This window comes from Lepidochelys kempii, chromosome 9, assembly GCF_965140265.1.
Source record: "Lepidochelys kempii isolate rLepKem1 chromosome 9, rLepKem1.hap2, whole genome shotgun sequence".
NCBI lineage: Eukaryota > Metazoa > Chordata > Testudines > Cheloniidae > Lepidochelys > Lepidochelys kempii.
In genome coordinates this window covers 4,489,771-4,516,470 of record NC_133264.1, presented here as the reverse complement: position 1 = coordinate 4,516,470, position 26,700 = coordinate 4,489,771, and the positions used below count along the sequence as shown (strand labels likewise).

The 26,700-nt window shown below is 45.4% G+C and overlaps 1 protein-coding gene across 10 annotated transcripts in view; it reads left to right on the top strand.

Moving 5' to 3' along the window:
- LPP (LIM domain containing preferred translocation partner in lipoma) overlaps positions 1-26,700 on the top strand; it is a 449,897-nt gene that overhangs the window by 345,614 nt on the left and 77,583 nt on the right. For 9 of the 10 annotated variants that reach the window (XM_073359049.1, XM_073359053.1, XM_073359054.1 and 6 more), the window contains one exon: positions 20,891-21,060. In XM_073359049.1, coding sequence (XP_073215150.1) covers positions 20,891-21,060 — 170 coding nt within the window. Of the gene's footprint in view, positions 1-20,890; positions 21,769-26,700 lie in introns of those variants that run through there. The other variant, XM_073359057.1, reaches the window with a different exon arrangement.

The window sequence follows — 26,700 nt, the reverse complement described above, 5'->3', positions numbered from 1 at the left end:
TATTCACACTCATTACCATATTTTCATAAAATCATATGGAGTGCAACATCACAGTTACAGCAACCTGCAGTGACCTCCCTACTGTGTATTTAAAGATCAACATATTCATTTAAAAACTTCCTACACTGGGATGATGATTGATTATTGATGCAGTGGTGTGATGTTATCTGATTAAAATATGACCATATACATCATTGTGGCAACACTGTTATATATTTGCAACAAATCTTGTATAAAATGTGGCCTGTAAGATGTCATGGAAAGGTTATGATTTGCTGGTTAGGATTATGCTATCTGTATGCATGTATCATTTTTGTATTTGAAGTTATGAGTATTGTCTCTTTACCTAGATTTCAAATGTTTGCTCCTGGGGTAACATCAGTTAGCTAGCACATCTTGGAGGAACTATTCAAATTAAATGGCTCATCAAGAAACATTTAACTGACAGTGGACCATGGGAGATGCCCATCTACACTGAATGGACTGTCCTGCAAAGGTTCTGTCTGGGGTATGGGTCATGATTTCCTGCTGTGACTAAGGAAAATTATGCATGGACATGTGACTTGTCCATGTGATTCCAAACCCCATCTTGTCACCTGTGATTTTTCCACTAGCTGTGCTGAGGGCTTTGTTCGAAACAATGAGTTTCCTTCCACATGGCAGAAGCTATAAAAGGCCCTGGAAACACCTCCATTTTGCCTCTCTCCTGCACCAGTCTCTGGACTATGGATTTATACTAATGGGAGCATTCTAACCAAGGGACTGAGGTCCTTCCAATGATTTGGAAGCAGCCAGAGACTTGACTTAAGCCAGAAGTTTATTCCATCACTGCTACAAGCCTAAACCAAGAACTTTGCAATTACTGTATGTATTTGATTCCTTTAACCAATTTTAACTCTCACCTAACTTTCTTTCTTTTTTATAAATAAACCTTTAGATTTTAGACACTAAGGGATTGGCATCAGCATGATTATTGGATCAGATCTGAGTTGTATATTGACCTGGGTGTGTGGCTGGTCCTTTGGGATCAAATGGATCTTTTATTTGAGGAGATTGGTTTTAAAGAACCACTCATCTCTAAGTTTAATGTTTTGGGGGTGATACAAGGAGTGGAATGCCTAAGGAAACTGCTTTTATGACTTCTTGTTAGCCAGTGTGGTGAAACAGAAGTTTTACTTTTGTTACTGGTTTGGCATATCTCATGGGAGAATAACCTCCAGTTTTGGGGTGTATCCGCCCTTTTTCTCAGCAGTTTGTCCTGAATTTGGTATTCTCAGTTGTGACCCACAACGGCACGGTGACAGGTGGTAATGGCCAAAATGTGCTAGATGCTGTGAAAACACATAGGAAGACAGTCCCTTCACTGAAGAGGCTGCAAGTTATGAAGAGAATGATTCAACCCTCAAAAACAAAACTGTCCCCGGCCCCCCAAATCAATATCTCCTGGATGCAAACAAAAGCAACACTTTCTTTTTTAAAACAGTTAAATAAAAATCCATTATCAAACTTACTGGAGAGCCAGAAAATAAAATATTGGGGGACTTGCTGGCTAGAGGATTGATAATGATTAGGTGATTTGCCCAAGGTCACACAGGAAGTGTGTGGCAGAGTTGAGAACTGAACAAAGAAATCCTTTGAGCCCAATGTGCTATTTTCCAGCCTTCTTCTCATTTGAAGACAAAATCAACAACATTTTACTTCCTCCGGTGTAGAATAATGCAATTGTGCTTAAGGCTCTATTGGTGTTGAAATCATAACCATATTTTGGGGTGTTAATAACATGGCTGTGAAAACAAGAAAGAGAGAAAAGTGCTCCAGGATCAAGCTTAGTAATCTTAAGTGATATTAATATAATGTACCCACTAATGCTATCACACTGCAGAATTTAGATAATACACAGCTATTATAAAAACTGATAATTCACCGTAGTAATCAGTTACTTTCCAGTCTAACAACCAGCATGCCATTACAGGTAGGGGTGCGCAGTGTAGTGTGGATTGTTTCTTCTGTTTTTCATTGTTAGCATTTGTCTTTTTGTTTTTATTGGTGTTTTTGTCTTCTGCTTGTGGTTTTCTCTGGGTGTTTTGAATGTCACATTGTTTAGTGGGGGGAGGCTATTTTAGCTGAGAGTGAAATACACTAAAGAATCATTATAAACAGAACTTTCTCATTTATTGAGTGTCTTCCCCCCAGCGTTTTTCAGTCGGAAATGTACAAAAAGTGTTTTTTTTAAAAAGGAATCGCTTTGACTCAGATTGTGTGAGATGAATCATAACCCACTTTCTCATCTGAGAGGCGCAAGAAAAAATTCCAGCTCTGCTCTTGGCGTCAGCATAATCAACATGGAGTGCTTGTCAGAGGCACAAAAAGGAGGGGGAGCATCAGAAGAATGAAACGAATCAAAAGTGGTAGAACTCTCTCATTTCTTCTTCTCGAGCCTGCCAGTGCATCACACTGGGGCTCGTCACGTCATCCATGGAGCACACCTGCCTGCAGTCAGTGTTTTCTTGGCTAAGACGCAAGGGTCGGGATGGGCGTTCAAAAGCCTAGCCATTGATGGTCCAAACGGGTATTCAAATCATGAAACCCCACTTCGACACATCTGTAGGTTTCTGAATGCTGCCCATCAGTCAAGAACAAAAACTCCTCTTGACTTGCAAAACACGATGTACCTTATCAACCATCTTGACTGCGAGAGCGCCCTATTGATTGGAGCGTGTATGGCAAACATGAGACCCTGTGATCTGCCAGCTTTCCAGTCCAGTAAAGGAAAACAGAAGACAAACTTCAACTAGTAATAAGACTGAGGTGGCTGTGAATTTAAATCGTGAAATCAAGTCTGATTCATTATGGATATCCTTAATTTACGAATGTGCTTGCTCGTATTAGAATTTTTTTTTTCATTTGTGTCTCTCCTAAGCTCCAGGCACATACAAATGTTACAGCCAGTAATTACTACTCTACTTACATGGGCCAATGATCTTAATGTTTCATGGGGAGGGTTCATTGAGAGTCCAGAAGGGCATTCCACCCACCCCAAGCATAGCACTGCACAATTAGGTACATGATAGAGGCATGCTTATAGGCATTCCGGGAATAAGGAAGGAAACCTTCCACCCAACTCTGCACTGTGCATTAATGTACAGTAGAGATGATAGATGTAAGTGTGTGGGAGGAGGGTTGAATCATCTTCTGCAGCATCATATATTGGTCACTGCTAGAGGTAGGCTACTGAACTTGGTGGACTAATGGGCTCAAATGCTCTAGGCTTAATTCACTTCGCAATTAAACCATGTTCTTTCCTGGACCCAATAATGGCTTTAGCACATCCCTACAATGCACCTAGTTGTGAAACTGGAGCTTCCATTTGCTTATTTTTATGAATCAAGCCCTGTGTTCCATTCATCCAGTAAACGGTACTATAACACAATTTCCCCCATAAATGCTGGTTCCAGACACTACCTTGAGAGGTTAATAACTTGCTCTGTAGCAAGCACATGTTCTGATTCTGATTACACATGAGTGAACAGACAGAATAAATTATTTGTAGCTGTTTATGTGAGGGCAGTTTTTGAGGACCGGAGATGGTTTCTTGTTTTTTTTTTATCGTTTTGCATTATATTTTTGGCTTTAAAAACCCGCTGTTTGCTGAAACGTCAGTATTTCCTCCTCATCTGCATGCCCTGCAAGGGTAATTCATTCTAGCTGCTGCCCCCTAAATGCCATGTTCAGAGGAAGCCTGCTTCCTTCACCTTGATGTGCTCTAATGAATGAGTGGGAGTGAGCCACAGTACCAATGGGCCTCCCCTTTCTGCATGTGGTGATTGTTTCCAAAAATCAGCTTTTACCTTTGCCATGGCTCAATGGTGAGCTGGGTTCTGATGCAGCCAGTACAACCCACCTGAAGGTCTGGTTGGTCAAACTAAGTCCTCTTTCCAGTATCTCCCTCCTTATGGGAGGCACAGAGTGACTGCTGGGTTTGATACTTGCTAAGAGATTTCCTTCCTCCCCGTACTCTGTCACAACAGTTGAGATCAGCTGACATCCTCTGCCTCTCACTCCCTTTTTGATAGTCCCTTGCAAATCCTTACTAGATCTGAACGATCTTCAGTGGTGCTGACTCTCCAGGGCTGTTGGGGGCGGGGGAATGAGTTAACAGCGTCTGCAATGGGAGCCAAGTTAGGGCAAAGCTTGGCTCTTTTGCAAATCCCATCCCATGTCTTTATGGTTATAGCTTGTAGACCCCTGGGCTTGATCAAAACATCAGTCACCAAGTGCTACGTGCGTCTGTAATTCCCCAGTGACTGCTCATTCAGTAACACCCCTACTGGCACCAAACCAGTCATAACCTCTTCCTCTATGCACATTGTATTTCTAAATATAGAGTTGTTTTTTATGTTCAGAAATATTGTCTAGTTTCTTTGCATAGAATAGAATAAAATAAAAAGGAAGATAAAATCTAATATGTACATTCTGGATATGCAACGCTTGATGCACCCTGTACATAATATCCCTCATTTGGAGGGGTGGGGACAATCATCATGGATACATAAGGAAGTAACACAGGAGGAAGAATAGCTGTTTGCCATTCTGTTCAGTGTGAGCAGAGGATGGCCACTTCATTTTTATGACAAATTTCTTGCCCCCGGTGGCTATGAGGTATCCAGAAATGGATTGTGGATTCTCAGGCCTTGTCTACACAGGAAAGTTTCACCAGTTTAACATATGACGTGATTGTTAAACTGATTTCGTTAAACTGGTGCAAGAGGCTGTGTGGACTTATGATGATGATTTAAATGATTTAATTGGGGATTGGTCCTGCTTTGAGCAGGGGGTTGGACTAGATGACCTCCTGAGGTCCCTTCCAACCCTGATATTCTATGATTCTATGACTTTCTTATTTCACTTTAAACCAGGCTTAGGTTAAATTGATTAGGAACTGGATAACTGTCCACACAGGTTTGTACTGGATTAAAAAGTGATTTAAGTTAAACCAATGCAATTTCTGCATATCCATAAGGCCTCAGTCCTGTTCCTAATGTCACAAAGTCCCTCCCCCAGTGAACAGTAACTCAGAGTGGCCTTGTCCCCCTCTAGTGGCTAGGTCACAAATAGAGTCTTATGGGTCTGCTACTGCCTCTGGACCTGGTCTGATAGTTCAAGCAGGAGAGGCGCTTCTGCATTGAGATCCAGAGGTCCTAGGTTTAACTCCACAGGCAATCCACACACAGGCGTTGTTACACGGTAGTTGACACCTTTGTGGGCAGTCCCATCAGAAAAGCTATGAGCTGAATTGACAAGTAGTGACCTACGGTCCCTCGAGCTAGGGATAGAGGCATGCTGGTGGTACAGTGTTAGGGAGCTGTGCCCTGACTCAGCCCATGCTGTCCCTGAGCTGTGGATAAACAGAGGACTTCATTCTCTAGAGCCATCAATCCAAAATCTTTTCCCAAGCAGAGCATTTGCTTTTAAAATAGAAATGGTATTTGTAGGCCAGGCTTGACAGGAGTAATTGGATGTGGGCAAGGCCTTATTTTTTGGGAGACAGGATTAGGGAGGTAAATGGATCAGCAAGCTGGAAACAGAATGTCTGTACTAGCTAAGAAGAGGGAACACCCAGGGTACCGTTGACAATGCACCAGATAACAATGGGTAAGAGGAGCCTGGAACATAAAATGAGGGGGAAGGAGTCGGTCGTGCATGGACAGTGCATGATGTACTGGGATTGGTTCCTACGAAGTGACCACACCAATCCCAAAACACGTCGTACAATGTATAGTAAATACAATGTAATGTGTGAATGTAGGTAAAGAAAGAGGTTTACTGTGTAATTTTGGATGTGCGGTACGGCCTATACCCACCATCTGCGCTTGAGTTGGATCAACTCAGTGTGGCTTTGCGGTATGCCAAAGAAGGGAACCTACGTCATGAGGCTGGAGCCGAACTGAGTTCCTGAGGACCAAGTGGAATAGATTTAGAGGGAGCCTCAACAGTATTTTGTAGGGTGCCAATTAGTCTCCAGCTCGCAACTTTCTCTCTCTCTCTCTCTCTCTCTCTCTCTACATTGCAGACACTGCTTCCACCAGAGTGGGGCAGGGTGTAGGGTGGGGGAGCGCGAGAGAGGGAATTAATGTGCCTAAGATCTGTCCAATTTTGCATAATTGCTTTTTGCACAATTACTAGGAATGGATTAATCTTTTTATTGCTTGCCTCATTTCATGAAGCAATAGCGTGACCTTTAGGATAAGAGAAGAGGAGAGACCTACCTGCAGCCCTGCACAGAGGACAAAAGTTCAAGGTTTTTACAATCACAGCACTGAGACATAGAGTGGGGAAATGATCCTTCAGGAAACGTGAGATAATTGCCTCTGGCCCTGGACAGTTGCATGTGTCTAGAAGAATGGAAACCTACTCTGAAACCTAGGTGAGGAGCATCTCACAGGCGGATGACTTGGAGCACAGCCCAGCTGGGTCATGCGCACAATCTGGGCTGCATCATCAGCTCATGTGTGTTGGTGAGCGTAGCTCCATTGATTTTGGTGAAGCTGCACCACTTTACATCTCCTGAGCTGGTGATTTGGTCCAGTATATCTAGAATGAACTCATTTGAGAGTCAAGATGCCATTGGCTGCCTGCGTACACTTTAGGGGTGGGTAGAAGGCAGACAGTGTGGGGATTAGTGCTGCAAGGTAATGAATGTAATGAAATTAATGGGTAGCAGCTTTAAAATAAATAAAAGGAAGTTCTTCACTCAGCGCACAGTCAACCTGTGGAACTCCTTGCCTGAGGAGGTTGTGAAGGCTAGGACTATAACCGGGTTTAAAACAGAACTGGATAAATTCATGGAGGCTAAGTCCATTAATGGCTATTAGCCAGGATGGGTAAGGAATGGTGTCTCTAGCCTCTGTTTGTCAGAGGGTGGAGATGGATGGCAGTAGAGAGATCACTAGATCATTACCTGTTAGGCTCACTCCCTCTGGGGCACCTGGCATTGGCCGCTGTCGGTAGACAGGATACTGGGCTGGATGGACCTTTGGTCTGACCCAGTCTGGCCGTTCTTATCATAGAATCATAGAATATCAGGGTTGGAAGGGACCTCAGGAGGTCATCTAGTCCAACCCCCTGCTCAAAAGCAGGACCAATCCCCAATTAAATCATCCCAGCCAGGGCTTTGTCAAGCCTGACCTTAAAAACTTCTAAGGAAGGAGATTCCACCACCTCCCTAGGCAACGCATTCCAGTGTTTCACCACCCTCCTATGAAAAATTTTTTCCTAATATCCAACCTAAACCTCCCCCACTGCAACTTGAGACCATTACTCCTTGTCCTGTCCTCTTCCACCACTGAGAATAGTCTAGAACCATCCTCTCTGGATCCACCTCTCAGGTAGTTGAAAGCAGCTATCAAATCCCCCCTCATTCTTCTCTTCTGCAGACTAAACAATCCCAGTTCCCTCAGCCTCTCCTCATAAGTCATGTGTTCCAGACCCCTAATCATTTTTGTTGCCCTTCGCTGGACTCTTTCCAATTTATCCACATCCTTCTTGTAGTGTGGGGCCCAAAACTGGACACAGGACTCCAGATGAGGCCTCACCAATGTCGAATAGAGGGGGACGATCACATCCCTCGATCTGCTCGCTATGCCCCTACTTATACATCCCAAAATGCCATTGGCCTTCTTGGCAACAAGGGCACACTGCTGACTCATATCCAGCTTCTCGTCCACTCTCACCCCTAGGTCCTTTTCCGCAGAACTGCTGCCTAGCCATTCGGTCCCTAGTCTGTAGCTGTGCATTGGGTTCTTCCGTCCTAAGTGTAGGACCCTGCACTTATCCTTATTGAACCTCATCAGATTTCTTTTGGCTCAATCCTCCAATTTGTTTAGGTCCCTCTGTATCCTATCCCTGCCCTCCAGCGTATCTACCACTCCTCCCAGTTTAGTATCATCTGCAAATTTGCTGAGAGTGCAATCCACACCATCCTCCAGATCATTTATGAAGATATTGAACAAAACCGGCTCCAGGACTGACCTCTGGGGCACTCCACTTGACACCGGCTGCCAACTAGACATGGAGCCATTGATCACTACCCGTTGAGCCTGACAATCTAGCCATTGTTCTTATGTAAGACGTTTCACAGGTTTTCTTTGAGCAAATGTCCCCTGATTTTGCTTCTCTTTCGGCTAGCAATATCCCCTGATAATGGTCGGAGCCTGGCCCGCTGCTATTCGTAGGAAGAGGCTTTTGCCATATCTCAGATAGAGAAGTATCTTCCCAAACCGCGGTCAGCATTTGAGTCTGCTTCATCCCATCTGTGCCTTGTAGTGGAAAGAATGGTTTGGTTTTCCTTTTAAGTGGCGTTGGAGTGATGAAACCCAAACAGATGAGCCCCAGGCTCGGGTCAAGCATCACAAAGTTTGGATGCAGATCTGAAACTAACTCGAAAGCGACTGCAACCCTCTGTTCTAGAAATTGGATTGGAGTCTTCCCAGGAACTGACTTACGTGCTGTGTTCGAGTGCTCTTGATCCATGCCAGGGCCAAAAACAGGAGGACTGTGGAAAGGAAAAATAATTTACAAATAGACAAATTTAACCAAACTGTTTTGAACCTCAAAACCCATTTGGATCATGTGAGTCATTGTTTTGTTTAAACCAAATTGAGTCTCACTGTGCTTCATGTTCTGTTTTGGATACAAGTTGCAACAAGCCATAACTCGTGCCTTTCTACCACACTCCTCCACCATGTACTCTGCATAGGCCGCATGTGCTATAGGGAGACCATTTTTAAAATGCTTTGGAGAGTTATTGGTACTATTTTTCCATCTGCCTCTGCGAGTAAGAGCAGGCTCCCTTCATACCAACAATCCAGCTCTCAGAGGAGGATACAGTTTTAGCAACATCAAATAACGACCTTAAAAGAACTTTCTCTCCATAATGGTGTCATGGTTTTAAGGGATGGTGTCTCTGGCCCTTGCAGTAGTAAAACCAAGTGGTGTGTGCCCCTTTCAGAAGGGAAGAGCCGCCTCTTTGCAGTTGAACAAAGCTCTCAGTTCTTGCACTAACTGGTAATCAGATAGTGAACCTCGAGCCTGAGTGGGAAAGAAGGAAACCGCTATCTGGTGTAAAGAAAAGTGAAGGCAGCTGTTCAGAGCTGCTCAGAAGTTTGGAGTGACAGAAGTTCGGCCCAGGGGAAATGGGTTAGTGTCAGAGTGCAGGTCAGGCACTCAAAGGTGCACAATGGATTCAGTTTAACACCTGGGCAGTGTGTAGGCAGAAATGCATCATACACCTGGCATTGCTGCATGGATTCCTGTTCAAAGGAGTCAGGTGTCCCACCGAAATTCAGTGGGGCTTGTGCATCCAACACCCTTAGACTCCTTCGACAATCCCAGGCCTGAAAGCCTTTGGTGGTTTGACAGCCCAGCAGCAAACTTCTGTTGGAGTCTCTTCTCTTTGCCACCTTCTTCCTTTCTCCCAGCTTTTGCTCCCTTGTTTTCTATTTAGCGACATTTCCTCAACTGCTCCTCCCCAGGCAGACGTGAGGCAGGTTGGCAGACAGGAGCAATTGGCAGAGCGAGAATCTCTGACTCAAAGTTTCACGTCTCCTACTTGTTACCAGGCTTTTCCACTTCCCCACGGAACAGAGGACACAGCACACTCTGCTTCCTGCCACTTGCAAGCCCAGCAGTCTGGCAAGGTGGAAGCAGGCTGCTGAACACCAGCTGGAGTGCTGGCCGGTGGAGAATGAACCATGTCCCTCAGGCTCAGCAGTGCTCCAGTGAGCAGTGTGTGATTTTGGGGGCTGGTTGTGAGTCTGGGAGAATGCTGACAGCCTTTGCCAGGAGGAGATGAAATGATTGGCTTGGGGAGGAAGGGGCGGTTTTTGCGGTTTTGTTTGTACAGCACCTAGCACAACGGGTCCTGGTCCAGGACTAGGCTCCTAGGTGCTACAGTAATGCAGATAATAATAACTCTGAATAACTTCCATTAGGTCACTTCTGGGTGAACAGTAGAAGTCCGTCTGTTCCCCACTGTGGGCTGAAAAGCTGGTATCTGTGTCAGTGCGTGTTGTGGCCAGGCTGATGTGTTCTTTTTCACCTGCCCAGTGGCTTGGTTCTCAGCTGAGCATCCACTAAGGGGCCCGGGTTTCTGTCTGAATTTGCAAAAAGAAAAGGAGTACTTGTGGCACCTTAGAGACTAACCAATTTATTAGTCTCTAAGGTGCCACACGTACTCCTTTTCTTTTTGCGAATACAGACTAACACGGCTGTTACTCTGAAACCTGTCTGAATTTGAAACTCTTGTATGTTGGGGCTCAGAGCAGCTGGGAATCGGCACCTTTTGTCACGACCGGGATGTGGACAGTCTGGCCTAAGCGAGTAGGACCAGGAGTCAGGTTTAGTGGTCAGAGCAGGAATAGGGCCTGGTAGCTGGAGCAGTAGTTGAGAGTTGGTGGTAAAGCCCGGGGTCAGAACCAGAGTCAGGAACTAGGAGTCAAGCCGAAGGACAGACCCAAAGTCACGAGTCTCGCCAGATATCACAGCTGGAGTCAGAGACCAGGAATCAATCCAAGGGTCAGAGTCAGGGGCCAGTGGGATCTGTTATAGCAGCAGGCCCGGAACAGTCGAGTTGCAGAGACAGCTTCCTGCTTAAACAGTGCACCTGGACCAACCAGAGATGTTGCCAAAAGGGATTTCTCTGAGCGGCACTTCGTGTGATGCTTAGGCCCCCCGGGTTTACAGAGCATTAATTGCAGGTCTTCCATGGTTGCCTGGTGGTAGAGTGGAAGTGTTCGTCACCCGGAGCCCTGCAGACTGGGGTTGTTGCCCTCCAGTTCCTTACACATTTGGCCTCTAGGAGTGGGTGGGGAGGGCTGCAAGCATTCATCGAGTATTAAATGTCTGAGGAGGAGGTGACCTCATTTGGCCTCAGAGTTTTGTGCTGCATTGCCGCTCCCGCAAACAAGTGGGGTGGGTGTAGCAAGCCCTAGAACCACCCACCACTGCTTCTACCAGCAAGTAGAAGCACCTTGAGTTACCACGTCAGAGCGCTGAGCCAGCACCTTTTGTGTACAGCTGTGCTTGGCATCCGATGGGAAAGCCAGAGCCCCACCCAGCCCCCGCCTGCGCAGTGGCTGGGACTTCCGTCACCAAACCACCAGAAACGTATTTTTGTGGCTCCCCAAAAGAGGATCCTGAGATCTTGTCTAGAATTTCAGAACAGGTCCCGCAGACCAGGGGAATGCCCAGAAAGTCACTACCACCCCCAGAGGGGTGGGGGAAGAGAGACCGATTTCCATCACACACTCTGCCCTTTGTTTTCCGCACGAGTTTCAATCAAACCTTTTAGATAGACGTTTGTTTCTCTATTTGTGTCCTTTCTGTTTCAAGAGTTAAGTCTCGCAATGATGATGTTGAAAATGTAAGTGCAAAGGGATGCATCTCAGTGGATGGTACTGGAGTTCCGGAGCCGTTCATAGGAATTTACAGTCTGGATCAAACATAAAGTCCATCAGTATCCTGTCTCTGACAGCAGCCAGCACCAGCTGCTTCAGTGGAAGACGTAAGAACCTGCCCGATAGCACTGATGGGATAACTTGCCCCCAAGAACATTTCCTTCTGAGTAAAGCCAGATGATTTTTTTTCCAGCTGAAACTTTTCTGTTGGGTGAAAATGCCAATCTCGCAACCCTGTAACATTTCACAAATTCATGTCAGTTTCGCTGAATTGTTTCAGCAAGAGGGGCGGGGGGAACAAAACAAAAATCCAAAGAAAAGTGGGAATCATTTCATTCCAGTGTTTTCTAAACTAAACGTTTTGATTTTAGGGGCCAGAATAACTTTTCGTGATGAAATTTCCTTTGATTTTACTTGGTTTTCAATGCAATATCATTCTTAAAAGCCACTCCACGTCAAAACAAAATGTTCTGTTCAGCCCAAAGCAATTTTTTGTTCACCAAAAATTCCAGGCTGTTGGTTTGGGGTTGACTGTCAGCAACCAAACCCTCCATTCTTCACGCAGCGGCTTAAGCCCTAAGCAGCAGCAGCAGCTTGTTTTTCAACTGAGCAATCCTTTCTGTTGAAAATATTCATTTGTAAATGAAACTTTGAAGCAAACTTTCTCTCTTTTTTTTTTCAAACTGGGAAAGGGAGATGGGGAAGTAGAAAGTGAGAGGAAGTGTTTTTTTCCCCCACCTCCACTTCCTCTCACTTTTCTTCCCCCACCCTTCCTCTGTTTCTGGTGGGGGCGGGGGATTTTTTTTTTAAAGTGGGCTTTTTCCAACCTAATTTAAACAAACAAACAAAAAATCATTCTGGAATTTTACAGTGCAAAACAAAGAATTACATGAAAAAAAATCAAACAAAACAAATCTTTCCTTTTTAATTTTTTTCATTAAGCATATATGCCTCTTTAAAATCCGCTCAGTGTATATCCCATCTAAAGTGCCCATTCCTTTTTCATCACCCGGACACCAGTTTCAGTTCAGGCTAGATCAGTAGTGACCAGTGTGTCACAGGTGGCCGCAGTCCCTCATATCCCTTCTGGAAGTAGTCCTCCCTTGCCAGGGTTAAGGCACATTGGTAATGCACTGTAGGGAAGCTTGTTCTGCCAGTTCCCATGCTATGGCTGCTCTGTGGGTAGAGTGCTTTGATCTAATCGGGCACCATTCATCAGCATTAAAGGAAATAAAGTACGTCTTGCTCTATCCTCTGCATGTCCATGATCGATCAGCAAAGGAGGTTTCCTTTATTATTATTTTTTTCCATCTCAAGATGTTACACTGAGGCTGTAATTCAACCACTTTGCAAATGGTAAAACATCTGCCCCCAAGGGAAACAATACAACAAAAACCAGAGCCTGCTGCAAAAAGTGAGCATTAAGTCAAGTACTATAGAACATCACTGACCCCAACTGGGCAGGGAGACCCATTGCAGGCTACCAGTTTCTGGGGACTAGCAAATAACCAGTCGGGCACAAGAAAACAGTCAAGTCTCCTGTGTTGCGACAGGTACCTAGTCAGTGCTGGGTCATCATCAGAAGCTCAGATCAGAATAGCCCCTAGCTTTGTGGGAAATCCAGGTCCAAACTTTGCAGGTGGCTCTCATGATGGGAATCGACTCAATCAAACCCCAGATGTGGACATTAAGAATGCTCTAGTCCTCACCTGACCTTTGGAGCTCGGCCCCATCATGGTTGCAGCAATTTAGGAAAATTACTTTGGACCATGCAAATGCACTGTATTCTGCTTAGTAAAACTGATGGGATAACCTGCCCTTGAGCCTTTTTGGGGGGAGCATGGGGAAGGGAGGAGTTAGGTTCCAGGGGTTTTTCACCAGGCATAAGAGGCATTATTGCAATCCCATTGTTCCAGGGAGCACAGTGGGTTGCTCCCTCATAATGCCTCAATTAAATCAAAGGAGCCAGGGAGCAGCTTCCCACCCTCCTTCCTCTCAGAGCTTGCCCAGGCACCCTGGGGTGACAGCACAGTTTGGCAGGAAGCACATTCATCGTGCCTACTGGGGAGTTGTGATCAGATTCGTATCTGCTGAGGCAAATCTCTCCTGGAGCACCTTGTACTGCAGGCCTGTGTAACAGTGGAGAAAGAGATGGCCCTGTGGATGGGGCCTCAGAAGACCTGGCTTCAATTTCTGTCTGTGTCACAAACTTCCTGGGTAACCATGGGCAAGTTGTTGACCAATCTGAGCCTCAGCTCCCCATCTGCAATAGCACTTACAGGGTGTGGTGAGGATTAATCCACCAATGCTTCTGAGTTGTTCCAATAGGAACAGTGGGTGAGCAGCATGGGAAAGTCTCTGAGAAGATATCAGGAAGGCTTAGAGACAAGGTGGGTGATGGTATCTTTTATTCGGCCAGCTTCTGTTGGTGAGACAGACAAGTTTTCGAGCTCCACAGACCTGAAGAAAGAGATCTGAGGAGCTTGAACCTTCTCTCTTTCACCAACAGAGGTGGGTTCAATAAAAGACATTCTCTTCCCCACCTTGTCTCTCTCATCTCTTGGGGCCAACATGGCTGCAACAGCACTGCAAACAACAATGAAACTTTAGTAAGACAAGGCCTCACCATTGCCCTGCATTTGCTGATAAATCATTAGCAGTGCGTGGGCCGAGACCACCAAGGCATATTGGAAACGTATCAGGTTTGCAGATAAGTGAAGTGAGATAGCGAGGTTGTACTGTGGTTAGGGGATGAAAACAATGAGCAAGCTTTGCTGTTACTGGAAGTAGTCAGAACGGTCATTGCGGAGACCTATGCATGAGGTGTGCTCTGTAGTTGAGATAAAATAAGAGGACTTAGGAAAGTAGTCAGTAATTAAATCACAGCTTTTGATTTAATTCATGGAGTGTTACAAACATGCCTCAAAGCACCAAGCATCTATGAACGACGCGTGTTCGTTGACATCTGCCGAAGCAGCGAATTAAGATGAATCTGTCTAACGTCCAAACATTGCATGAGACGACCGATGTGTCTGACCTGCAGCTGTCAAATAATGAAAATTCAGTGCAGTGCTCCAGCACAGTGAGTTCAATGCTAAGGGGCGAGTAACTGCCACGAAAGCTGCGTCAAAAAACAAAAGAGGACAGGTGGCGGGAGTAGGGGGACGTGTGGGAGAATATCATATAATTTAATTCACCCTATTTGGCATTTATGTAAATCGTCTATCAGCTTAGGTTAAAACTGTCTGGAAAATTTGCTTCCTGTAAAACCAATGGCAAATCCCTCACAAACTCCAGTGGGATTAGGGATTATCACACACATTACAATGGCAAGACTTTGAGAAGTGACTAGTGAATCTGTGTGTCTGGGTTTTTTTGTTGTTGGGTTTGCAATACCGAGCACCAATCCTCCAAATAGTCTCTTTTAAGGTTTCTAAAATCAGGCACCCCAGATCCCTAGTCACTTCTGAAACGCTTAGCCCCAAATTAGTCCAGGAGAAAAATCTGTAGTGTTGAACCGCAGGCAGGACTGAGGTATGAACCCAGGTCTGCTGCAGTGTTGAAAAGTAGAGCGAATTCATGAACCTGACCATCTGCCAGTCTTGTTGGGAGCTCGAGTTCACTAGAATCCAAGAGATAATGCTTCTTCACAGCTGGGTTAGCTCCTCCCCAGGGTCTGCTGCAGTGGGAGAAGCTTATGGCAGTGCAAGTTGCCTACAGCCCCATGCCACCAGCCTCCAAAGCGTTGGCACTAGCTTGGGAGAGGTCATGGCCAAGGCACCCTTCCCTAGCATAACCCCTCTTGGACAAGCACCTCCTTTCCTCAGCCAGATGGTAATATTTACTCTCTTCCAGAGCAAAGCTTCCGCTCCTTTCAGCTTGGGCAAAATCAAGGCGCCTGTTGTGTGCATGGTCAGAGAACATTAACCAGAGCTACAGGAGTTCTGGGTTTTGTTTTAAGCTCTGCCACGGTAGCGTGGACTTGTGCAAGTCTCTCACTTCTGTTCATTAAGGGAGGCAGTGTGGCCTAGTGGGTATAGCGCTAAATTGGGACTTGGGAGCCTGGGTATTAGTCTCGGCTATGCCACCGATGTGCTGGGGGACCTTGGGCAAGTCACTTCCCTTCTCTGTACCTCAGTTTTCCCCATCTGCAAAACAGAGCTCATGGTAATGCTTGCTTCCTTTGAGAAGTGTAATATGGTTGAGCTAAGTCGTAGTATCAACCTCTCTCTGTGCCCCTTTCTCTAATTCTATTGGGGGTAACTATGCCTACCTTGCATGGGGCTGTGAGGATTAACAGATGTTTGTGGAGTGCTTGAAAACCCTTGGATGAAAGTCATTGGAGAAGGGGGGGAGGAACCTTGTTATTTTGTTGACTTATGGTCAACGTTGCCCTCGAAATGCTGTTTTCGCGTCAATATTTCTTCATTAGGAATAATGATTTTTCCACATCCATTGCCAGCCGATTCAAAACTGTCCAAAAGGAAGATGTGTCATGAATTCCTAAAACACACTTGGTGGAGAACTCCTAAGCAGAGATGATTAGAAAAATAGCACTGGGGAATATACCAGGGTTTTGAGAATGCCAGGGGAGCTTTTAGCTTGATATTTGGTGCAATGTATTTACATATGAAAAATACTGTAATACACTTTGGTAAAGGCAATGTATTCTATTTCTTCTCGTTTGTATCCCAGCAGCAATGAAAACCAGGGAGGACATTGGGTTGATCGAGGGAAATTTAAGTGTAATCAATAAGCAGCAGGGGATGTGACCTTGTTTTGATTAACTGTGGTATACTCTACAGTCTATCGGCATTTCTTTGAATGCATGAATTTAAAGCGTTTTGTGGGTGAAGGTCCATGTGTTTTCTACTCATTATTATTACTGCTCTTTATATGGTTTTGGCTGAGTGCTGTACCCACAATGAGAGACTCTCACTGCCCCCAAAGAACTTACCGTCTAAATAGATAAGAGCCAAATGTTGTGTTAGCTCCATTTTACAGATGGGGAATGGAAGCGCAGAGATATTGGTCCAAGAGCACAAGGTCATACTGGCTTCATGGCAGAAGGGTGCTATGCCCTCCCTCCCTTATCATGCTAGAACTGCTCGGATGTGTTCTAGACAACAATAGAGCCTATTTAAAAGAAGGACTGAGTGTCAGGTCATTTCATTGTGGTGATTGGTTACGGTTGTGTTCTAGTGTTCCTCCCACTCACACTGGCCAAAGGAAAAGACTTCCCGTAACTGGGGAAGAGGCGCACAGGGACCCAAGTGGGCTTCTCCCTCAGTCATGTCAGGTTATGGGGGAGGTGAGAAAGCCGCAGCTTCCAGGAGAGCTCTCCCAGCCGTAGTAGGGACAGGGGATGAGGCTCAATTGGGGCTTCCCTCCACCTCCCTGGACCCAGGTCATAATACTCCGAAGTTTTATGTAACTGAGACCTGACTTGGGTTCAGTTAGGAAAGTTACAGAAGAAAAGTCTGGGGCTATTGCTGTCCACCAGTTTCCACTATGAAACTATCAGCCGTGGTGGTACCCGCTCCTGGCAGCTCCTCAGAGAACTCTCAGCCGACACAGATTGAACTCCCCCTAAAACCTGTCCCTGAGGCCCGCTGGCTGGGGCACCATGGGGGAAGCATGCCCTGCGGTTGCTGCATCTGCCGTGTGCATTGGAGAACTCCAGGAGTGGCTGCCAATACAACCCATTTCATCAGCGCTGGGGAAAAGAAAGCTAAAAGGGGGGAAAGAAAATGGTGACGCTGCAAAGACCCATCTTGGTGAAGTTGAATGTTAATTTTGTCATTTGTCTTTAAGCTGCCTTTAAAGGACTCTCTGTGTCTTTGCCTCTGTCGGAAGCAACTGGGTCACATTGCTCTGGGTTGCCGTTGTAATATGCCACCCACTATTTTCCTCGTAGGGTATTTTTGTAATCGTGTGCAATCTGTTTGTTCTCCCGAGTTCTGTGAGCCTAGCCTTTCATGGGAAGTAATGCTACTTGGTCTCAGGTACAGACATTAACTAGTCTGCTGCAGGCAGCGGGGAAATAGTGAGAAAGGAAACATGGGGTCTTTAATTTGAGCTGAATCTAGCCACAGATGTGTTCACAATTAACAATGGTCGTGTGTGATTGGCCTGCAGGAAAATATACCTCCATTCTTTGCAGCCACAATGGGAGAGAGTGCATTATCTGTCACGTGGATTGTGTTTTTTCTTCTCAGAGGCTGATTGTGCCCTAGAGGTTTCAGCAAAAAACAGGCCATAGGCTGAATGATATTCAGCACGTGCAGTTCCATTGACTTCCCAGGGGCTACAGGTATTCAGCTTTGGTCAAAACCAGGCCCAGAGGTGGCCAGTGTTTTCAGGCATGGGGGCCTAGAGCTGGAATCCTAAATCTGTATTTTGGCACACGAGTAAACAGAAGTGGCTCAGAAAAGTAGCCTGCAAATAGCTTGAAAGTGACGCGCTAGCCAGAGAAAGAGGTATATTCCAGTGCATGGGAACTGGCTGAATGATGAATGGAAGTGGGGGGGGAAGGAATTGGTTGCTGGATGTTCCATTCACATGTTAACAAAGGAAACTGAGACGTGTTTGCACAGAGGTTACATTACTCTGGGTCCAAGTGCCCCATAAAAACGATACCGGATGATCACAGAACGGCACACAAGGGAGGTTAAATTCTCCTGAAGAATACTCCCCCGGAAGAACAGTGTGTGAAGCAATACACTCATGGCTTTCAATTTCATGTTTTATATGGAGAGATATTAACTGCTCCCCAGGCGTCGCTTCTTATTACAGCAATGCTGCGTAAGCGCTTTGGATGAGACCACTGAGCACTCTTGGCCTTGTCCACCCGGAGAAGGGAGGGGAATGGGGGGGCTCTGTCATGTCATAGATGAAAAAGACCTTTTAGTCCATTTCATCTGTCTCGTTGCTGCAGCGAGACTGCTGCATGGTCGCTGTTAGGAAACTTTTCCACCGCTTTCTCACCACGTACCTCACCCTAAATTACTCCTCTCCCAGTACGGCAAGGGACATCCATGTAAGAGGAAGCATAGCGAAGTGGCTAGAGCACGGGGCTGTGAATCAGGACATCAAGCGTGAATGATCTACAAAGCTAAGCTTTAAGCAAAAAAGTCTATTTATTCCCCTGTGACGGGGTGAACTCACCCCGCACTGGCCGGGGAAGGGTTAACTCCACACCGTGGGCAGAGGAAGCCACGCCCCCACGTCCCTACCGGGCATGCTCCAGGTGTAGCAGTATAAGAGGGAGCAGCCCGGCTTAGTCTGGGCTGACTGCTGGAGCGGAAGGATGCTCCTTACTGGCTCCTGCCCAGGAACCACTGGCGTCCCGGACCACGGAAGCCAGGGGTCCTGGGCCCATTCAGTAGCACACGGGACAGGGTCTCCCCCACCCCGTCACATCCCTGCAGCTGGGCTTCTTACCATGCTCCTATCTGCTCTCTGACTTAGAGTATTCCCACCGGGTTGCTCAGCGTGTAAGCTCTTTGCGGCAGGGTCTGTATTATGTGTCCCTTACAGTGCCAACCACACTGATGCAACTTCACAAATAAAAATGATTTGGGTTCCGTTCCAAGCTCTCCTAAGAGATCTCAAACATCACCTTCCCCCTCATCCTGGAGGGTCGTAAAGTGCCTTCCGCACGTTATGGACTGAAATGCCTTTACTTGCTGCTGAAACGGGCTTGCCCAGCACAACAGCCGTTACTGTACGGCAGCAGCATGCATAAGTTTGGGACAGGCAGTGAAGAAGCTGTAAGCACCTGGGTATTAATGTCATCATCGGTTCCATGCACAGCAGTATCACAGTTCAGCCACCTGGACAATTGAGCAGGCTGGGGTTTTTTTTGTTTGTTTGGGTTTTTTTTAAGCTTTACAGACGTTTTTATTTTTAAGGCAGATACACACAGATACACCACTAAATTAGTGCACGTTTTGTGGCTGGGTTATTGAATTATTTGAAAGGCCATCTTTCAGTTGAATGTGTGATACCATTTGGACAGCTATCTCCTGGCCATCATCCTGCTCTCTTTGCATAGCCTTCGCTTCCCTAGCAACCGTCCCACTCCATCTGCCAAGTCCCAAACGCGTGATGCGATATCGTCCCACTGTTCCCTTCTGCTCCCCCACCTGTCGTCTCTTGTCTTGTATTTAAATTGGAAACCTTTTGGGACGAGGACCGTGATTTTGTTCTATGTTTGTACAGTGCCTAGCACCATGAGGTCCTGGTCTGTGACTGTGTTCTCTAGGTGCTATGGTAATACAGATGATAAATAATAATGTCCGACAAGACCCAAAATGAGAGACACAGAAATTATTCATTCAGAAAACTAGATATGTCCATGAAATCTCCTCCTTTAGTGGCGTAGAAACCTAAGCTTCTGTAAATTAGGGTGACCACATAGCAAGTGTGAAAAACCAGGACACTTTTTTTGGGGGGGGTATAGTTGCCTATGTATGACAAAGCCCCTAATATTGGGACGGTCTCGATTATATTGGGATGTCTGGTCACCCTACTGTAAATTGTTATTGCTCTGTTGAGCTCTGTGGAATTATGCTGATTTTCCCCAGCTGAGAACCTGGCACTGTCTCTGTTCCATAATTCTGCATGTCTGAGCTAAATCATTATCAATGCTGAATGCTAGCGGTGTGGAACATCAGTAATCAGCAGTGTGGAACATCAGAGCGGGACTGAAATGAGCGATGTCCCTCGGAGCTGTGCTTTTCACTGCGTTGAGTACTCCCACCTTTCCCTTTGCAGCTTCTGTGCCACAGGCTTCTTTTTGGAAGTGCCCTTTCCCGTGAGCTAAGCAACTTCACTCAGCCTCCCTCCCCCTTCACTCCCTCCCTCCCTTCCTCCCCTCCCCCTTTGTGTCCCACAAAGCACTTCTACATCAGCCTCTCCAAGCCTGGTCCGTCGTCCGTGCCTGCCCTGTCTTGTCTCTGTGTGTGCGCCCTGTATTTGTCCGTTTCTGTAGAACGGTAAGCCCGCAGCATGAGAGATTGGTGTTGCAATCTCCCTAGCCATTCAGTCCTTCATTTCTTTGCTGCAACCCCTACCAATGGTGCTCACTGCGTTGGCAGTTCCTGTTGTGAGAATGCAGGGAGCTGCATTGAGACTGCTCACGTAGACCACCAGATGGCCTCCCATAGGTGGCGAGTGTACGTCCCCATTGGTATGGGCTGCATTCGATGTAATGACATACAAGTGAAAGGCACCAGAGCCTGGGGTCCAGCCCCAGAGCCATCTGATCCTCCAGAGTGTGCAAATCTTTCCTAGGCATGAGATTGTTCTTTGCGGCTGAGGGCAGGAATTGTACATGACCATGTGGTGACATTGTACCTCAAGATAGCACCTGGAGCCCCCATATTCATGACTTTGCGATGATTATGATGTCTCTTCTCCTCTCTTCCCCCCAGGCCGCTGTTCCCGTTGTGGTGAGAATGTTGTCGGGGAAGGCACTGGATGCACCGCCATGGACCAAGTGTTCCACGTGGAATGTTTTACTTGCATGACATGTGGCAACAAGCTCAGAGGCCAGCCTTTCTACGCGGTGGAGAAGAAAGCGTATTGTGAACCCTGCTACATTGTAAGTGCCGAGGCTCATTTTCAACATGAACACAAACCAGCAGAGTTTAGACATCTGTGGATACTCCCCTCTCTACTGTAGATTGCAGCATTGCCTTACAATTAAGGGTGAGCAACTCAACTTAGATAGAGTAGAAACAGACCCATCCATGATGTTCAGAAAAAGTTTAATTTCCCACCCCCTTTCCCTCTTGCGCATGATTTCTGGTTTCCATCCAAGCCTTGAAACAAACGTGCCAAAAGAGAGAGAGGTTTTTCTTGTGATAAACTTAGCCTGACTGGGAACAGAAGTAACAGCACTCTTAGGAGAAAAGCCTGTTCCCAAAAGCTTTCCACTGTAAGAGTCCTGATGCTGAAGTCCTTGTGTCCTCAAAACTCCCACTGAAGGAGGGGTGAGACTGAAGGATCCCAATGTAATTTTGCAACCCCACAGGATGATAAAAGCTGCCGAACAGCATCCAAACTTTAGGCCCCATCCATTGCACTTTCAAATCAGTAGGAGTCCATCCATCAATTTCAAGGGCTTTTGTATCCAGATGCCTTTTGATGTTTCACCATTAAAGTATCTGCATTTACCGTGCCCTGGTATTTTGACGGTTTGGGTGAAAAAAATAGTTAAAATCTCTGTATTTAGAATAAGTAAAGCTGCAGAATATTGCTGAAAAATTCTGTGGAGATCACTGAATCAGCCCTGTGTAGATTTCTCTCTAATTCCTAGAACCCTTTCTCTCAACACTGGCTTTTGTCAAACATTGCTCGGTTATATTTATTCTCACTTAATTGCAAGGTGAGGCTACAGCCATGGTAACTAAGTCTCTAACTTCGAGTTTCCTTTACAAGCTGAGGAGCCTGTTCTGCAAGGAGCTGAGTGCCTCCTGTGAAATGCTGAACACTCTGCATTCACACTGATATCAGGGGGAAATGAGGGTTGGACACTTCCCAGAATCAGGCCTTCATGACACCCGGAATCTGAATCCCATTTGTTACTTGCTAAAAGCTTTAATTCCTCAGTTACATTCTTTCATCACTTTTTATTATTTATTATCATTACTACTTCAGAGCATGGTAACAGTGCCTCATGATTCCTTGCCATTGCTACGTGTCCTTTGCAGTGGGATTATTGCTAAAGTGTTGAATGCAATAATGGAGGATTGATGCTGCCTTATTTACAGTGGCAATGGTGGATGGTCCCTGTTAATTGGCTCTTAAAAAGTAAATGATTTTTTGATTGAATATGTGCTTTTAAACCATTTCTCCTTTTAATGTTAGCATTAAAATTATTGTGCCATCAAATTTTTAAGGTTAATTTTGTGGCACATGTGTTGGCCCTTGGGAGGAGACCGTAGTTCATTGCGAGGTGTGTCATAATGCATTGCACCAAGTGTTTTATATCGCTGGAGCTAAATGTCTCATTGACTTCAGGCTGGGATCTGCTAGTCGGTTAATACTTTTTTTTTTTTAAATCAGGCATGATTTCTTCACTGCGCATCTGCTTTAGTTTGGGAGAACATCTGCATTAGCCACTGTAATAATGGGTTGAGATTATTTAATCCCATTACTTATACACTTCATTAGCCTGAGTGAATTGTTGGCGAGGGTTCAGTAAACTTCCTACGTTGGGAGATAAAAGGATGAGAGGAAAAATACAGAAGGATTCTGTTCCTCATCTTCTTTCAAATTTATCTTCTATCTTTTTAAGGGATAAAGCAATGATAATTGCTTGGCTGCGTCTGCAATAGTAAATTCCACACTACAGCTTTGACCACAGAGGAAAGGATAAACTTTTAATTTTTATAGCTTCTTTGAAATGATTAGGCAAAAAAAAAAGTGTCCTTTAAATATTCACCTACACAAGCCACAAATAAAGAAGCTTAAAGGCTTGGCACAAAACACCCCTGGGAATCCGGTCTCTTGCTGATGTGAAAACAACAGTAGTGGAGTTACATACCCATAGCATTACATAAATAGGGGCAGTGATTTTAAACATCCAGATGGGGAAACTGGAGCCAAGGGTTTGACACCTGATTCAGCAAAGCTCTTAGGCATATACTTAAGTCCCATTGTCTGAAATGGCACATAAGCATGTATTTTCAAAACATGCCGAGCTGCCTTCAGAGCCTACGTGCCATTTCAAAAGCGACTCCAGAGTCCAAGTCTCCTTGAAAGTCAGTTTCAAGCTATGTGCTCTGCTGTGTTAGGGCCCAAAGGATGTGCCCATGGCTGTACAGCAAATACGTGACTGAACCAGGCTTAGAAAGTAGAGGCCAAATTCTCAGCGGGCATAAATGGGCATAGCTCAGTAGAGCTACCCCAATTTACGCCACCTGAGGTTCCAGCCCCAGGAATTCTTGGCTTCTGTTCCAATACTCAAACCACTAAACATGCTGCCTCTCTGGTATGAAAGAAGACAAAAAGGTGTTTGCCTCATCCAGATTTATAGACCAGGAACTGTTGGCTCTTCTGATAGTTTGCTCTGAGTGACTGCACCATGCACGTCTGCAGTCAGGCCACAGGCAAATAAAATGAAAGTTTTTGAACAATTAAAAATTGGCAAATGTTTTCTCTGTTTCCGAGGTTACTCTTGTGTTGGTGGAGCAGTAGTGAAGCCATAGTTAAGGTTGCAACAGAAATTATGTTTCATTAGTCAATGTCAGTGATCTGGTGTTAAAAAAAGGAAGTGAGTAAACTAACCTAAATTAAAGTACATATTCCCCCAGTGAGAAGTTGGTAAACTCCAGTTACCTGCGTTTACCCTTGACTGTGCTACTGGTCAATATTGATGATCAAAGCCTGCAAAAGTATCTCTCTGGTTTTATTTATCATTGCTCCTCTTAACACAAAATGCTCAAACAGGGTCAGGTCCAAAACCTACTGCAGTCACTCACCCCTTGAAACAATTCCTTATCCCCATCTCTGAACAAAAATGCCACCTGGTGTTCAGAACTTGAGTTTGATCCCAGAATTAGTTCCTAACTTTTAAGAACCCAAACAAGAGCATTTAATACAGACCGACAACAATTGCATTGCAAAGGCTAAATCCTACAAATGCATTTTTAATTCTGTTGCTCATGCTTTTGCTCAGTATTATTCATTTTATTCCTAAAACATCATCAACCTCCCTCCATCAAGACACTTGCGGTCAGTAAAAAGCAGTTGAGATAAGCGAAGTGTTAACGTTGGGCAGATGTGTCACCCCCTATCACAACTACAGTCAATCTAATCCCTAAAATGTGACAATATGTCTCCAATCTAACTAGATCCTCCAATATGTGAGCCATGTAGCGCGGCTACAATCTGTTGTCAATGTTCATATACTTTCTCCCCCTTACAGAGAAATTTACTGTCAAAAGCCTTTGGTTTGCTTGCTCGGTATTTGGGGGAAGTTTTTGTATTGGGCTTTGTATAAAGAAGAGGTTAAGCGTAATATTGCAAACATTGTCATAAAAGATTGAAGAGCAAGATGTTAAAGCCATGCCAGCTGTCTCCTTTCCAACTACCGTATTACCATAAGGACTGAACGCAAGGTTAACCAGACATACTGGTCTGGCAGGGGATGCTGCTGTTTTGCAAATGGGAGTGTTTTTTGATGTCCTGATGACTTTCTCTGGGACATGGAAATTTCCTTCCATTCTTCATCCCTGCTTCTGGGCAGTCACTCTCCGTGTTGTAACAGTCAGTGATAAACAATCTGTAGGGCCAAGTCCTGAGAGATGCTGAGCACCTGTCATTGCCATTGCCGGCAATAAGATGTTGAGTACCCTCCCAGGTTTTCCCCCATGTTGTATGAGTGTCAAGGTCACCAAGTATCAGGCCCTGATGGAGCTGGCTGGGTCCCTTGTGGAAGAGGATGGGAGAAAGCGTAAAGAATTCTTCAGGCAAACCGGAAATATTCAGTAGTGAAAGCAGAGGGACCTCAGAGAAGAACATCAAAACTTAGGGGGCTGGAAGCAATGGGTGGTGAAATAACAAAAGAGCAAAGTTATCGTGAGCCAGAGCTGCCCTTCCATTTTTAACAACTCCACTTAGAACTAGGGAAGTCAAATGGTGCTGTATTTCAGCACCAGCCCAAGACTCTGGAAATTTGAGTTTGATTCCTGCTTCAGCTGCAGGCTTCTCTATTTTCTCTTTCTGTGTTGTCAACTTTTCTCTCTCCTGGTGGCGTCAACTTCCCTGGAGAAATCATTTAAGATAAAAAAAACTATTTAAAAGCTTGTAAGTCACTGAGGAGACTGTCCCATTAATTTTCAGTGGGCCTTGAACTCTTAAGGTGTATTAGATGAGTGTGGTTTTGAAAGTGTTACCCTAATCTTTCTGTGCCTCAGTTCCCCAGTGGTAAAAAATGGAATAATAATACTCCCTTTCCCCCGCCATTTGTCTGTCTTGTCCATTTAGATTGTAAGTGGCTCTGTCTCCTGCAATATGTTTGCATAGCACAGTGGGGCCTGCGCTGAGAGCGTTGGTGATTTTTTTGCAGGAGGTCACGCTTGATGGTCTGGTGGTTTCTTCTGGCCTTGGACTCTGAATCGGCTCCCATTGAAATCAATGGTAAAACTCCCATTAATTTGGATGGGAGAAGTTAGATCAGTGCTGGTTGCTTCTGAGAGACAGACAGACAGAGTGTCCAGAGCAGCACCCGTGTTAATCTGTATCCGCAAAAAGAAAAGGAGGACTTGTGGCACCTTAGAGACTAACCAATTTATTTGAGCATGAGCTTTCGTGAGCTACAGCTCACTTCATCGGATGTGTGGGGGTGGGGGGAGGCCTGTGAAGTAACGTTAGCGTGCACAGATCTAAAGTCTGAGGTCAATCCCCACTGAAAAATTACATCTATTTTTAAAAAGAATTCTGAATCATGTATGTAGATATTTCAGCACTAATTTAGCAACAGCGTAACAATTTAAATGGGACAAGAAAAGAGAAGCTATAATTTAAAGACTGTTTTGTGATTTTTTTAAGCCCTTTATTCTTGTTTTTGTCAAGCGACATATTGAATTTGAGAGTAATTTATGGAAAGTGTTGCCAGTGTGGTGTTGCGAGTGCGCCGCAATTTGAATTTAAACTGCTCAGTGGGATCATTAAGACTATTATGCATGTTTTCCCAAAGAGTTTGAATTCAAAGTGACATATAAAGTCGAACAGACATATAAAGTCGTGCACTCCTTAAATCATGGAATGTGTTTGTCCTCCAAGAGTGTAATTGAGATCAGCATTATTCTGTACGCCCTATCTTAGGAGCTGCTGCCTTGTGCTGCTAGGGTAACATGATGCCCCTGAGTGGATTGTCAGCACTGGGAATTGAACCTGCGACGTCAGAATCTACAAAACCCAGCCCTGTTAGCTAAGGCTGGAGCGGGTTCAGCAGCATCCATCGTTGGCCCAGCCACCACTGGGGGTGGGGGACAGAGTGCCACACCAAGTCAGCATGGGTTACACTAGTACACAGCAGTTGCTCGGTTTGCCAGTTTTGGTGGGATGTATTCCTGGTGGTTTCATCACATGACGTAATCTTTAATTCCCGATTAATCTAGAATTCCTGGAGATTCCAGGACAATCCTGAAGGGCTGGCAGAACAGTTGCAGCCAGGATATAAGACAGAGAAGCCTCTGGAGCTACTCTGGTTAACTCCAGGGTCCTCCAGCAG